Raw genomic sequence first — 16,850 nt, 5'->3', positions numbered from 1 at the left:
TTCCCCCAAACGATTTAAGTCTCTCCCAAACTTATTTTCACGAGTTAAACACAGCTTTTGAGCATCGATTTTCTGTAATCAAAGTGTATAAGGTTAACGTAATCGAGGCTGGTAAATATAGGTGTTTAACTGTTTATTAAGCTCCATAACACGCTAACTGGCGCTGTTTCATGACATGTTTCAGTAAAAGGAACCATTTATAACAAGAAAGCGTAAATTGAGGTAATAAAAATGAATTTTTGCTTATCAATCTGCATTACACTAAGACGGACCAAATGAAAATAAACCAATTTTAGTTGCTCTGACGTACATTCTGGGAACTTGCGGCAAGTTTTGTAGATTTACGACCAAAATGTGCTTTTAATGAATTGCACAGCGGTAATAATAACTAATAAAAACGACGACTTCTCCAGAACAATTTTAAAATTTCTAATCAAACAACGTCACAAATTGTTTTTGCAGAAAAGAAATTCAAGTAATGCAACACATTCTTTGAAGCAGTTTGAGTTTTGCTAGAAGTTTGGGTATTAAATGCACTTTTAATTAAATTTTTCGCAGACTCTAAACACAATAAAAGCAACTCTGAAAAGTATGACATTTCAAAGAGAATAATTTATACTCAGTTTTGTTGTGGAACTTTGTTCACTTAATGCAACCGAAAATAAGATAAAACTTTAGAAAATGGGGGCGTAATTTCTTTCAAAAACTAAACGAAACACTACTTAATAAAACTTCACAGTAAAGTAAAATGTACTCTAACTAAGCCATTAGAGCGTGAATTTCAAAGTCCAGTGATTTTATGTCGTTAATTTGATCCAGTAATTAAACTAGTAGTTGCGACTTTGAGCACGTCCAGAAAGCTCAAATATCTAAAAAAGCGTTTTTATAGCGGAAGTGGCACAACAAGATGCTATAAAATGATCCGGAAGAATTTTTTCGTGCCTTCGGGAACCGATATTCTTAGTTCTCCGGAAATTTTATAAAGCCAAAGCGTAGTGCATTTTAACATTTTATTTGGCAGTTGCAGCAAAATGCAAATTTCAAAGTGACTCTTGAACAGTTTTGTATTCGTGGCATTTTTATTTGCTTTTGGGGGCAAGTTTTATTGCTTTTCTTTCCAAATGTACATTTTGTTGCGGATGTGTCGTTTAAATGTCAAAGCAACTGATCCATCTCTGTATCCGAAAAATCCTCTTGTATTTATTAGATTGATATCCATCGGTTTGCCAAATCCTTCTAATTGTTAAAATCCATCTGTACTGATCAGATTAAATTCCTCTCTTTTATATCCTGCAGTGCAGATATGCTGAATATGCAGTTTTTTTATTAATTACGAAGCCAATATCGTTTAATAATTGTTCCTGCCAATATTTCTATGTTCCCTTTCATTATCCTGAAAATAGTTAGCGCAACATGTTACTGTAATTTACACAGAACCGCATTTATCAAAAAAGCCAAATTAACCCAACTATAGTCCGCATTTTTTTAAATCAAAACATCATTACTCAAAAAACAAATATTCGATTTGTGGCTGTGCGATGCGTTATGATGTATTGGTCTGCTTTCCACACTGTATTAAAAACTCAAAATATTCATAAAAAAGTGTAATAAACGGTCGGAATTTGAAAGAGTTATAGTTATGTTCGCACGTCGTGCTAAATGAAGTATTTGATGGGCCGGTGTCGGATGTTGGCTTTAAAAATCATATCTAGCAATACTTAAGAGCATTATTTTACAAAGCTAACAAAAAAGTGTTCTAATGACAAAGCCGTCTTTCAAAAGCATTAAAATCGGCTTAGTTTGTCCTGAAAGCTGTTTAAAAGCTTACTGAAACATGCCCGTGAAAATAATGTATTATGCAGTAAATTGACCCACACGTTGTGTCCCCTAATCTGCGATAAATCTCTTGTAATCAGAGATAATAAACTTACTATACGATTATTCGTACATTTATTTAGCTGAAGGTGCGTGTGCTGCCGCATTTTCCGAAAGATGATTGCTTCAACAAGTTATTATTTACAAACGACGAGACTTTCAATAGCACACGGCTAATGTAAACTGTAATCGGCTTATCGTTTAATGCTTTTCGCAGACTAGTTAAAATTACATGGTCACCATTACCTAAATTACTAATTGCTTCAATTTACTAAATTGAAGCATTTTCTCTTTGAAGTGTACGACAAATAGAAAGACAAATATAAATAGTTGGTTCGAAACAGCACTCACATCTCCTTCCGTGTGCAATTTTTCGTGAGAACGCACATGAATTTTTAACGAAACAACAGACTGTGAAATACGCTCTACTATTTGTTTACTTAGTCTAGTTACCGCTCCTTGGGAAGCTCTTTTATCATAATCTGATCAAATATACAGGAAAAGCAATATGTAAACTGCATCCAATCCTTATTAAATCAAGGTAAGGGAAATTAGGTTAGGATCGTGATATTGAATTTAAATGTAACGAGGAGAAGACCCGAATTCTGGATAGGTTAGAGGTATTGTAAATTTCACTCCGACGGCTATATGGGAGATTTAAGGGTCCTTGTCAAAATGTAAATTTTATACTGATGATATAGTGTTAACGTCTGATAAATTGCAGATCTCGCAAGTCTGTTTTACGAGCTAAAGACAATTTACTAATGCCCAAGTGTTGAATTGAACATTTCACCTAAACTATGGTTTTTATTTCCCTAAACACACTGCTGTTGCCAAATGTGAAAATGACATTAATTTGTTTAAAGTGTCCGGGAATCTAGTGAAAAATCGTCCAGGTAATGTAAAGAAAACCGCAAAAAATAGAACGCTTTTAAAATTTTAGCACTAGTGGTGCACAGCAACACACTATAAATAACGGCAATGTTTCCTTACAGCTCGCTTTATTAGAACCGAAGTATAGAAAGGATGCAATCGTTTTGAAGTTCTGTTGAACTCTTTCGCGTCTGATTCCAAGCAAGAAAGTACATTTTCAAACTATCTGAAGTCGTGTTATGTATGTCTAGTTGCAACAAAGATTCAAGTTAGTTTTATGCATGCTCGAGCGATATCTGCACAGAAGTAGTTTGTTGACTTTGTCGTATATAACAGGATTTCAGTTTCCGACTACTTTTGTTCAGAAACTCGTCTGCCATAACGACGATAAGTGGTTATAACATTATTAAAATTCCTGTTTTATATTACGATGCCACGTTTTAGTGGGAAATTGCGTTCCACTATGACGCTAAAGCACTTTTAGTGGAGACGGCATTCCCATAAATTATAACCTCACTGTTTGAGACAAATTTAAAAAACGACATTAGGATAATAAAGCTTCCCGTAACATCTATTAGCGTAGAAGTTAATAAATCGCGGTGTCAGAGCTTTAAAATTAAACTTAAATTAATTAAACTTCACCACACAATATCTAAGTTGCCATCAAGTAAATCTACGCCATTAATTCAGGAAAAGCGCGTCTAAGATCTATAAAACTAGTTGAGCGATTTTGTTGAAGCTAATTTTAAAACACCTCTGTTTCTTTGAAAGTAATATTCATCAAAACTTTCAATGAAACCTGTTGAACTGTGGCCAAATCTTTCATAAAATATTCCAGCCGCTTTTACTCTGAAAGTTTTTTCAGGAAAATATTACGACGTGTTTATTGTTTCAGGATCGTAATGGAGTCGGACGAAATAGGATGATTTGTTGAAAGCTTCAAGAAGTGTGGAGATGTAATTAAGGTAAAAGAAATTCACTTTTTATGGGCGCTCGAGTAAAACGAGTTATTTCTTAGGTTTTTCGTTCCAATAAAAATTTTAATATAACCGCCTTTGTCGATTTAAGCTTGCTTGGGAAAATTCATCACAAATTTAGGGCTTCTATTTATGAAAAATATTAAAAGGGAATAATATCCTTTGGATATTGTTTGGAAGATTCTGGTATAAATTTGTTGCGGAAACTTGAGAAAGGCGTTTTAATTACCGAAGTAATTACATTTGAAATTCCGTTCGTCTTCCGATTTTTGTTCGCCTTGATAAATGCAAATTGTTTAGATTATGTTTCTGATTCAAATGTTAATTCTTAATGCTTCATTTAAATTCAATGAACTGGAAGAATTGTGCCAGCAACTCCATTTTGTACGCGGAGAAAGACTGCAAACGCATTTATAATTAATTTTGGAGGACCACTTTGATAATATATCATTGTATAAGACACACGTATTAATTAAAACAAAAACGACTTTATAGTATCCCTAGCGTTAAATTCATCATGTCAGTAATTAAATTAAACAGTTTGTTTCATGACACATTATTGAGGTAATTCTCCTCTGTACCTACTATGGGAATAAGCTTTGTAAAGTTATTATCCCCCACTAAAAATGAAAAGTTTCTAAGCTTGTGAGCATAATTAGAGATAGAGTGTGTTAGTGGCAACACCACCACCACTTAATCTAACATTTCGGATACAAGTTTTGGGTCTATTATGATTTTCGCTTAAACGCAATCATTATTGATTATGTATTGTGTTGCCTTTCATTACTGACACAGACATTGCCTTGGTTTCATAGGACCTCCGCAATTGGAACGTCCTAATTAATTTTCAGGCGATGATAATAATTTATTTATACCAACCGTCAGGGAGCTCTTGAATAGAATAAAGCCAAATTTATGCAAAAAAACTAATCTATAAACTAAGCTCATTAACTTAATATAATGCAGGCAAGATTAGACTTTCAGTAACTTCCACAACATGTTAATATTGTGAATAGTTTGCTTATCTCCACAACGAGCTCTTAGTGTGTAGGTTTCTGCAAAGGATATAATTAAATTTCGTCACAATCATCTACTGTTGCATCAGAGGACGGCATGTCAATTAATTTCTCAAATAGTCGGTAATTTGATTTTATGGGTTTCCTAGATACGCTTTTCTATCTACCTCGTTCTTGAATCTACAAAGTTCCCAAATAGAGTTTTAGTTTCTCCGCGCCTACCAGTCTCTTGAACACTATCATAGTCATACATAAAGCGTAAAGCTCGTTCTGAAAAACACGTTTCATGTCAATAGGAAGATTCCCAGCTCCCTCAATGACAAAATGATAAATGAGGTCGCATTTCAATTCATCAAGTGATAATTTTCAAATACGACAAAGGCAACCACAACAGGCCGCTTGAAATGACACTTTGAATTATTCAAAAGCGCGTACGTTTCGGGAATTGAAAATTTTAAGCCATTACTTTGGACTTTCACAGACAATAGAGACCCACGTCTTCCGTTGTTTTTCCTCAAGCTTAAGATGGCTTTTGTAATTTACGTTGCAGGAAAGACAGTGTACTTTTTGTTCAACTTTCAATTGCATGTGAGTACACCAGCGAGGACCCGGATTTTATTAAATCCATCTTGTAATGTTTTTCTGCACGGAGATAAACTTTCTTATTTAACTTAAAAATGGTGGAGGCGCCGAGGTTAACAAAGTTTTCCGGGCTTTGTTGTGTTATTCTAATTTTGTAGGAAGACGCATCTACGGAAACCCAATATATCAGGCCTTTTTAATAAAGTCAAAAATAACGATTTTTCACCCAAAGCACATAAACGTCAGCTGTCGGCAGCTCAAATAGATAAGTACCTCTGTGGCAGTGTGTTGACTTGAAAGTTATGTAAAGGCTATTTTGATGACTTCACAGATGGTCTAATAATTTACCTGCCTTCTATTTTACAACCGGGACATGGAAAAAATCTGCTCAAAGTTAAAGGCTTTGTTATCTGTACATTCCTTCCATCGTAAATCTCACTAAGCGTGGGTAACATGCTGTAATTTTTTTTCGGCTTTTCAGGGAATATTGGCCAATATTTTACAATCTTTGCGACGGATTCGAAAACATAGTGAGCAGTGTGGTAGACACAATCGGGTTGAGTTTCAAATTCAGCGAAGGCTGATTGCGACCATTGTCATGTCAGGAGTACATAAAACATTTCAGACGGTTCGGTTTTTAGAGTGTGGAAATTTATCTTTTATTTATCTCTCTCTTCCAGTTTTAACCTGTGTGGTATCGCTTTTCACGGGAAAGGAGCGCAAAAAATTGAGTAACATGCTTTTACAGGTGTCTGTACTTAATAAGAATTTTGGCACACCCACCAATATTACAAGTTCTTGTTTTTATTAACTTGAAACTTTGCCGACAAAATGCATATCATTATCATTCCTTGTTAGTAAATATAACTTCGCTTCCAAAGTTTTTAAACTGCGAAACTATAGCTGACTTCTCTTCCGAATGAAGTTGAAGCGAAGAGATTAAATGTAACTGCAGCCCCATCAACTGAAGGTGTAATAATGTCAAGCTGTTGATGCTAATATACTAAAGTATTTTGCTGTTTATTAAACTTTCTGGAACTGTGTTAGATTTGAGTTTAAGACATTTCATAAAGAGTTGGTTGATATCCGACATTTGCAGACAGTTCAAGTGAAACATAATAAGAATGAACGAAGTTACGATCTATTTATAATCACGTTTCTATTTTATTTTCAGGAACTTCTCTCGGCATTGACCTCTCATCATGTCTGAACAGAACAGCAGCTGCGTGCCCGAGCCTCTCGGAAATTTCTCCACGATTTTTGGCCAGACAGACGTCGCCGGATGGGAAGCCATCCTTACAATAGTAACTTTAACATTCATCATCCTTGTCACAATCATCGGAAATGTGTTGGTGATTTTGAGCGTCTTCACATATAAACCGCTCCGAATAGTGCAGAACTTCTTTATAGTGTCTCTTGCGGTTGCCGACTTGACAGTCGCCATCCTTGTCATGCCTCTAAATGTGATGTTATCAATACTCGGACGTTGGGTTTTTGGCATTCATATCTGCAAGATGTGGTTGACGTCTGACGTTATGTGTTGCACTGCTTCCATCCTGAATTTATGTGCGATTGCTTTGGACCGCTTTTGGGCCATCACCGATCCCATTAATTATGCACAGAAGCGCACTTTAAAACGAGTTTTGTTAATGATAGGGGGAGTTTGGGTGTTGTCGCTTCTAATCAGCTCTCCTCCTTTGATTGGATGGAATGACTGGCCGGCGCCGGAGAAGTTTCACGAAGTACAAGTTTGCAAATTGACTGAGCGACAAGGATACGTCATTTACTCATCTTTAGGTTCATTTTTTATTCCTCTGTTCATCATGACAATAGTTTATGTAGAAATATTTATCGCTACCAAAAGAAGGCTGAGGGAGAGAGCACAAGCATCGAAAATTAACGCTATTTCCAAGAACCAGACCGCTCTTATTAACAACAAAGAAGTACAACCTGATCGAGAGAGTGTTAGCAGTGAAACAAACCACAACGAACATCCAGAGAATACAGCTAATGGTAAAACCAAAGAACGTAAACAAAAGAAACACAAGAAGAAGCGGAAAGATGAAAACGCGGAAAATAACACTTATTTGAAACCTATTCTTGTGCACGAAGACTCTTTGACCGACAATCCTGAAACTTCTTCTCTTTCGCAGAGGCGCAACTCCAATCCTTGTACTTCCGAGAATCAAAAAATTATTTCTGAATCCACCACAGTCTCCAACTCTCCCCAATCAAAATGTAGCAACTTGAATAAAGTTCTTCTTCCCGAACCCACCGTTAAGAAACCTGGCATAGTTTACCAGTTCATTGAAGAAAAACAGAGGATTTCTCTATCGAAAGAACGACGCGCCGCAAGAACCCTCGGGATCATAATGGGGGTCTTCGTGGTGTGTTGGTTGCCCTTTTTTATTATGTACGTTACAATTCCCTTCTGCCCGAGTTGTTGCCCTTCAAAAAGACTTATAAATTTTATCACATGGTTAGGTTATATTAATTCAGTGCTCAATCCTATTATTTACACCATTTTTAATTTGGACTTTCGACGTGCTTTTAGAAAGCTTCTGGGGATGCGACCGTAGTTCTCGACGCGTGTGTGTGCAAAAATTGAGAATATCCGTCGACAACTAAATAATGATTCCCGCGTTTTAACAAAGACTGATTCAGTAGAGACGATTAAAAGTTATTGATGTAGATTCATGTTTAAATAAGACAGATTTGTTATGTAGAGCATTCCATGCTAATGAGTGTCATTTTGAATGAGCTTGCCGATTCGGTGACGAAGCATTCGAGCCCAATGCTTCTGAACGGACTCGGCAATAATTTACGCTTATTTACAATGTTGTACATTGTTGGACGTCATTCTCAACTCTGCTTAAATTGTACATAAAACCGCAACACTTAAGTAGTTTTTTTTCAGTGATACAGACACTGTAAATCTTAATGTGTGATATTTACAAAACAAACTCAAAATGTTACTTAGACTAAGGTTTCGAATTTGCCGTCAAATTTTTTGTCGCAATAATAATACCTCATTTTTATTTATATCTTGTATTATTAGTAGTAGCCAATGTACGCTGTTAAAATGTATCTCACAAATGTTAATATTAATTTATGAAAATTTTATATCTACGTTATATAGATACAGGATGTGTTCTCACATCCGTAGCTCTCTGTAAATAGAATCTATGCTAATTATTGTATAAATTAAATTATAAGTTACCCGTGGGGACTCACCCTGTATCTGTTTTGAGTGTATAAACATGTTTTAGAGGTTAATAAAATGGAGATTTTTTGTTCACGTTCTTTTCAACACTCCTTTATTTAAACAAAAAGACAAGATTACGACGCTTGTTGTCGTCGGGCCCTCAGGATTAGTGTTCTCTTTATTTCCAAATGCATTTGTATACGTACAGAATCACAATATGTGAGCGTACAGCAAATAAAACAGAAAGCTCAGGAGTCGTAGACCGTGTAACAGGATGTTGCTGAACGAAATACGGCAAGTTCTAACGACCAAGTTGTCTACATACACCGTAATTTGATGATCATCTATTGGGTGAAACGATAATGACAAGATGTTATCTCTTCTTATACGTGGTCATAGCAATCTCGAAAAAAACGGCAAAAGGAAAGTACAAATACTTGGAATTTTTTAAATGAAAGTAATAAAGGACAAGTACGTGAGGAAAAAGGAAACTTTTTCGTCTGTAAATCGGATAAAGTTTGCAGTAGAACGAGAACTATCGGTTAATAATTAGTTGATATTTTATACATATTGAAGAAAAGGTTTTAACGTCAATATTAAATGGCTGTAAAAATTTAGCAACTAAAAAAAATTTGACTAATTAGATCAAAAAGTTCATACAAAAAAATTTCTTTGAAACAAATGAGATCATTATTTCAAGTTGCTCAGGTTCGAGGAAAAACTGAAAAGAGCTATTATAAAAATAAAGAATTTCTGGAACTGAATATTACAAAAATTAATGCGTTTAATAGGAGAATTTTAAATGAGATTTGAATTTCTACTAAAATATTTATTAAGTACTAAAAAACAAACTCTTTATTCGACAAAAAAACGAGAATTATATATTAGGCTGAAAATTCATCAAGTAAACACAAATATAATATCGATAGAGCAAGCATTTTAGAATAGAAAGGCAAACTATTTTGATTGTTTTCCCCAACATTACACACAATTTGCCCCGCTCCATTGGCCACAGTTTTGTAACAACTACAGAAGCATCTCCATATTTAGAAAAACGCAGCGCTTCCACCACTTTTATCCGTTCATTAAAAAATCTATAATTTCAAAACCATTTTTTTCTTGTGTGTTTTAATACAAAAGCAGAATAAAAATTAAGTTAAAAAACTAAAATTAAAACAAACTCAACCTAAAGATGCAAGAGGAAACATGAAATAAAATTTCTTATTGGATTGTCCTAGATTTGGAAACTCCATCATTCGATGTAATGCAGACGTAGGTAGATAAACCATTTACAAATAGTGTTTTAATAAAAAAAAGCTAAGTTTCCGTAATATAAAACCTCAATAAGTTATGCTCGCATTATCATAATTACAATTTGCACGCTCACCCAACACGATCTCAGCCATGATATATTTTCTAGGTGAAATTTTTTATCTTTTGTACCAACTTGGACATTACATTGGGTAGTTGCCAACATTTCCAACGTCGTGAAAATATTCCAGTGGACTTTCCTTGAATTACAATTTATTAGTTGCAAATATGATACAGAAAAAAATCTCATCATTTTTAACATTACCAAAGTTGAATTTATCTCCAGCACCCCCAAAATTTTATATTATCCCGCTTTTGTTTGGAAATCTCCACGGATCTTATGAAAGTCGAATGCAAATCGAACAACAGCTTAGGCAAATTTGAAAGATCACCTTTGAGATTGAAAAACTTTCACAATCCCTCTTAAATAAATTTACAAATATAAATTCGTTCAAAACGCTACAGGTTTCCGGCAAAATATGTTCGACTTAAATCTCCATTTCATCCCTTCGTTAGTAAATGTGAAAGCAATGTTGGCTTATTACACCCAGAGGATGAAAGTAATTATCAACAGCATCAATGTTTTATTTTCGTTTATTAAAAGGCTGAAAGTTGATAACTAAGTTACGTAACTGCGTCCCTGGCGGGTAAAACGAAGATATGTGGTCAAGAATAATAGCGAATGACGTTATGAAAGTACTTTTAGAGCCGTCTGGAAGTTTTAGATTGGAATTGAGGTCGCAAATCGTTGCTCCTGGTTCAAACAAGATAATTTTTTATATATCTCAGCTGTTTTTCTCTGTCGTTACTAACAGATCTCGATTATAAAAAATGTTAATATGAAAGGTTAATTTATTCAGACTTTAACATTTATTTATTCAAGAAATTACAGTTACAATAATTAATAATAAACCAACGTAATCTTGTTGCTAGGTATTAAAATGTTAATTCGACTTTTCAATTAGTTAAAAAACGACTTTGCAAAATTTGATTAATTAGTCTGCATTGAAACTTAACGAACTCCTAAAAATTATGTGAAGTTACTGAATGCTACCCAAAGCTGTTGTTTAATACCTAACTGGAACCGGCTTAAAATGATTTGTAAACTTTTCCATTAAACCTTACCTTTGTGTCTTCTAAACGAATGACTCCACATCTCAAAATCGATATTTATATAAAAACTCTTTTTTACCAAGAGATATTTTCCAATTCTCGGATAATCTAGCCCACTAAGCAATGCTAAAGTGTGAAGACGAGCTCCTCAAAGTGCCGATACATTTATCAAGAGATATTAGCTGGCAATATTTTCCGTTTAACGAAAGCAGAAGTTACGTGGTGATATTTATGGATTTTCTTCGTTTCTGAGGCAAAATCACTTAAATACAGGTGCAATATAGAGTTTGAACCGTGCATAAAAGCTCATAAATCTCTAAAGTGAAGGCTTAAAACCATCAGCCCACTTTTACGCAACGTTAGTAATGAAAATACAAAGTGACGCCAGGTTGGGGCGGTATTTCAAAAACAATGAAGAGTTTCGGAACTTCCACAAATTAATAGAGCGAATGGTTTCAGTCAGCTCTCACCACGAAATTCTGAACTCGCGTTTCGTCCTCAAATATTTGCAAAATTAACAAAATGAACAAAACTTGATTATTAATTAGTTTAAGCTCATAAAACAGCACGTTATTATTTTAGAAACGGTGAAGAGGTACTCAGATTTCTATTAATTTTATTTCTAGTGGAAAATCTAAGCAGAGATAAAAATGAATAAGTTTTTTCACTTGATATGCGGAAGAAGTTTTGCTCAATTTATGTGGTGTTTACGGGAAAGAAAGCACATTTCCAAGCAACATAAAAGTACAGCATTCTCGCTTTGAAAAGCAGGAAGTCTTGCAACTGGAACGTTCAGATCAAAGCTCTGACCATGAAATAAAATCAATTTAGTTTTTCAGAATCTGTACGATGTTTTATTGTTAAAAGCTAGGATAGATCAAAGTTATATTTCTTTTCAATAATTGGAGGAACGTTTCTTGACACTAAAGTGGAATTATTCATCCAATAAAAGCTAAGTTATTATTTTCCAAAGCTTGGGTTTACAGCCTGCTATAAAATATTTCTCTCTTCTGGCCTCCAAGTTCATAACCTCTTGACAGAAATTTATCGATAAGTTTTTACGTTGTATATTTAGGACCAAAATGACACTATAGGGTGACCCAAAGTATACATGCGAAGATGAAAAGAATATATATCTTGTATGAAAACAAAATAATCAACAAAATGGAATCTACATAAAGCACACAAGTGAAAAACAAAACCAAAAAAAAAATTAGAAGTCAAATGGATTAAAAGAAAAAAAATCAATTCAAATCACGTCCGAATGACTTAAAAGACCTATAGGAACAAATCAGGAAAATCGGAATAAGTTAAGAAAACATTTTTAAACGAATATTCACATTGCAAATTACTCGCTGCAGGTAAGAAACATTTTGCCAATTAGTTTCGCTTTGTACAGATTAGTTCAAATTGATCCACGTCATTGATCAGATGATGCCAAATAAGCGGCTTTCTAATGCATTTGTGGTGGATTGCTATGTTCCATATTAGATTAGATAGGTTATTATACAAATCTAATTTTATGCATTGCACTAGCACAACTAATTAAGTTAAATTGGTTGTTGTTTATCGATATGTTTCATTCATAACCATAAAAGTTACAATTTAATATCGAAAAAAAAAAGTGTTCATATTTCCTGTGTTTGAGATTAAATTCTTTGCTCCATTACACGAATTTAATTTGGTATTCTTGACAAAAGCCGGATACAAAATATGAAAGCACTGCTTAATATTGTTGAGCAGAGAAGATACTGGTCATTAATATAAAGTTTGAGGGTAGCTTACGAATGAAAGCAATTAGAAGAGGCTTTCTCTTATTTCAAATCGTATTTCTTTTTAACTTCTTTTCGTGTATGTGGAGACTTTAAATCAAGGAAATATCTAAATTCTTTTAAACATAACGAGGTTCAACGTTTTTCCAGGAATGCGGTGAAGTGGAGAAACGGGAAAACATTAGTTTCTGCAAGTTTATGCTTTAAAACAATCTAGATTTCGTTTAACTATTGCAGGCTTAATGTATACTTTAATTATTTCTAATTACCCTGAAGAAGTCTAGTGTGTATTTCACGACTTGAATTCCGGAATGGAGCTTGAAAACAGTCCACAACACCCTTCTAATTTTCCCTATTACAGCGATTCAAGAACACTGTATCTTGTTAAAGATAATGGAAACGAGATTTCAAGTTATAAAAGTGCGAGTTAGTTACTAGATGCACTTCCGCCCAAGAGGAAAATTTCATTTAAGTTTTCCGATGGGGGAAAAGAACTTGTGGACTTAATAAACGACTTAAAAATAGTAACCTCCCCAAATTTTATAGCTACAGCAGTGAAATTTCCTTTGATCAAAATAATGAAATTTATGAAAAAATGCTGAACATTTTTGCTTTGTCCTAAAAATCAAAATGTCTAAAATTTATTTATTTTGCAACTTAATAAAAATAGTTGCCTCCTTAAATTTCATAGCTGTGGCATTACCAAAGTTACGAATTTTGGACAAGGATTTCTGAAATTTCGGCGCACCTAAAAAATTTTAATTTCTAAAATTTGTGGCTTTTGCTCTATAATTTTGACATTTGGTAGAGTAAATGCACGACGCAAAAATAATAGCTTCCTTAAATTTTATAGCTAAAGCACTAAAATTACCAAAATTACGAATTTAAATAAAAGACGTCTGAACTTTTTGTTTGGACTAAAAAATAAACATTTTTAAAACTTGCTTTTCCGATCCAATAATTTTGTAACTTGGTAGGGTCAATAAAAGACCCAAAAATAGTAACCTCCCTAAATATTATAGTTTTACCATTAAAATTAAGGCAAATACGAATTTTAATGAAAGATAAAATTTTTAAAATTATTATTACAATTAGTTATTTGTTGGATAATCCATTATTCTCCATCACATTCCAAATCTAATGCTTAAGTTACAAGGGCATTAGGCTTATTAATCTGCACTAGATCAACAATGCACGTTTTGTTGAAAGCGACAGAAAATGTGTCGAATTGAATTTCAACAGATCCAAACTACTATTTGATACAAATAACTTTATCTTGATAAAACACAATTGTCAACTCTGCAATTAATTCAATTGGTAAGCACTTAGTCGAAACGCGTCCGATTGTCACAGCTTCACCAAAGTCACTGAATTGAGCTTAGGAACTATAATAGCACCTAAAATATTATGACATTGGAAAGCTTTTACATTTAAAAGCGATGCTAACTGGAAAGAGCTACACTGTCTCGAAATTTGATTTAGGTAAAATCTTTAAGCACAAGCAAATGCTTTTTGTGAGATTAATGTTTTCATACACTTCATTTTAATACGAGATATCGTGAAATATGCCTTTACAATATGCCGAGGGAAGTGAGGCGTGATTATAGATAAGACTCGAAAGCTCTTCTTTTTTAACACATTTTTTATGGCGAAAAGATCATGAGAACGCATTTCATTATCATAAGAATAAAAAATATATTAACCGGACTTCAACGGTTTAAATGCCAGTAAAATCTATAATAAAGATAAGAACACTGAAAAATGGGGTTACATTTATTTTTCTTTAACAAGAACTACTTTTATTCTTGGACGATTTTTCACACAATCCCGTTATTTGTAACTTTCTCATACCAGTGACGGGCTGTCTGAAAATTGGAAACTGATAAGTTTCTAGATGTTCAATTGTATTAAATTATTGATTTGTCTGTGCATTTACAGTTGCTGTCAGTCATATTCTTGACTGCAATGCTTGTCTAACATGAAATGAATTCCAATTTGATTGCATTATTTCACAGCTTTGCGCGAAAGCAGATCTAGAAACTACCACTAAAAAAAATCGAAATACGTATGTGTTATCCTTTTATAGGCCAGGAAGCAATAAAACAAAGCAAAAACTGTTGATTTCGTTCCATTTCTTGGGATCGACCAAAATAAAAACGATTGTTATGCACACTGTCGAACGTCGCAACTAAAATACAAGAATTTTTGTAATAATAAATTCTCGACTTCCGAAGTTGCTGTTTAAGTTTATGTCGACTCCAAGTTCGCTCTGTACATATTAGAACAGGACCTTTCGCTATCCATAATCCATTGATGATAGCTCCAACACTCGCTCCAAAAGTTAATTACATAATACATTTTCAGCCACAGCTTGGTTGAAGAACTTTCAGTTGGTAAAATTTTAATAAAATGTTGGATGAAGTTGTGGAAATTAGCGAGACACAAAAAATAAAAGCGGTTTAATTAAATTTTTTATATCATTACAAAAGCCTTCAATCTTGATACCTGCAAATCTATAATTCCTGCAACTAAAAACGAAATTGCGATTTTATCTCAAGCGCATCCGTTATTGAACTTTAATAGATCTAATCGTACTCCAAGTACATCGGGAAAAGAAACTGTTAAACGCAGTTACGGAGTTTGGTGCAGTTTACAAAACAATCCAACTAGTCTCAAATAGTTTACTGCACTCGAACACACCTGTTTTCTTAATTGAATAATTCGGTATCTTGAAGGAATTTAAGAGAGAAATTTAACGAAGCGAATACTACTCAACACCCGAGACAATCTGTTTTGTATTCGCTGCTAGATATCATGTATTCAAATTCGAAATCTCTGCTTTTTGTGAAAATCATTAAAATTCACAATCGATTGCAGCGAAAGAAATTTCTCATTTCGTATTTTCAGTAAGAGTAAAATTTATCTGTTGAATATCGACACCACTCGAATACGTTTCTAATTAATATTTATATCGCATTCCCAGCCTAAAATTCGCACCAGCCACGTCAATGAAGTTTCTTAAAATATCCGCCAACACTTTTATTCAACATACTTTTTATACGCTCCCAAAATATAAACTTGGAACTTGAGGTAAATTTTTCCCCAGTGGTAGCAATACGTTTCTCAGGTTGGCAATCAATTTCTTACTAGATTACTCCACCAAGATAATCACCGCCAATTTCTAATTTCCCTCAGAATTAGTTCGAGGAGCTAGTCCTTGTTAGAATTGCATGGTCCAGTGACGTTTTCACGTGTAAGGATAGCTTGATAAACAGTCCCAAACTCCACCTAAATTGCTATTATTAAATTTTAATTAAAATTCGTGGTAAGCTCGCTGTTGTACTAAAATCCACAAATATGTTGTCTGAGCCGTCTTAGACTTTGCATAAAACGAGCGACTTTATTTACTAGGTAAAAAATCAATGTAAATTTCGACGAAATGTGTGCTTCCGTCATTAACATAAATCTGTGTTGAATATGCATAAACTTCTATCGCAATTATGTAACAATAAGAAGAGTGATGTCGGTATGCGTTTCCAGCGTCACGACCCGACAAAGGTTCGACAGAAAATAGAGGATTGCGGACAAAAGGGTTTAAGTAACAATGAAGTTTAGAAAGCGTATAGTTTAATTGAGCTTTTTGTAAAGTAATGGAGGGAAAACGCCTGAAGTTTCAGGAAAATCTCAATTATATGATTTGATCGAGACGGGCAAGAATCCCACACCGAAGGTAGAAGAATTTCTATTCATTTCACTGGAAAACATAAATTTCTCAAGAGAAGCAGACATAGTCTTTTTAACAAAATTCCAATCATATAATATGCTAGTGAAGATGATTTAAACCCACGTTCTGAACGTCATACCTGACATTTTTAATGCTTCACGACCTATGTAAATTATAAAATGTAGGCAAATACGATCGAAGATGTTCATTATATTGAGATTAATTTTGTTTTGTGTACATAGGTTCCATGTGTCTCGTCCAATTACGCAAGGCGAATTTGAAAGGGCTTTTGAATCTAAGCTCTCATCTCCTACAAATCATAATAATTGTTTTGTCCCAGGTTCAGATTAGATCGGTTCCACTAAATTACGATTGTATTGAGCTTAAATGCAGACAATAAAG

At 33.9% G+C, this 16,850-nt stretch overlaps 1 protein-coding gene across 7 annotated transcripts in view; it reads left to right on the top strand.

The window, feature by feature from the left end:
- The window catches only part of Oct-TyrR (Octopamine-Tyramine receptor), a 57,437-nt gene extending 48,816 nt beyond the window's left edge, over nt 1-8,621 (top strand). For all 7 annotated transcript variants that reach the window (XM_088039484.1, XM_088039488.1, XM_088039487.1 and 4 more), the window contains 2 exons: nt 3,644-3,713; nt 6,498-8,621. In XM_088039484.1, the coding sequence (XP_087895610.1) occupies nt 6,526-7,902 (1,377 nt within the window). In that variant the 5' untranslated portion in view covers nt 3,644-3,713; nt 6,498-6,525 and the 3' untranslated portion in view covers nt 7,903-8,621. The remainder of the gene's footprint in view (nt 1-3,643; nt 3,714-6,497) is intronic.
- The last annotated feature ends 8,229 nt before the right edge of the window (nt 8,622-16,850 follow it).

This window comes from Gnatocerus cornutus, chromosome 6 (genome assembly GCF_029298725.1).
Source record: "Gnatocerus cornutus isolate USDA-ARS CGAHR chromosome 6, icGnaCorn1.1, whole genome shotgun sequence".
In the NCBI taxonomy this organism is placed as follows: Eukaryota; Metazoa; Arthropoda; class Insecta; order Coleoptera; family Tenebrionidae; genus Gnatocerus; species Gnatocerus cornutus.
Note: the sequence above shows the minus strand (reverse complement) of the source record. Positions and strands in the feature narration are given on the sequence as shown.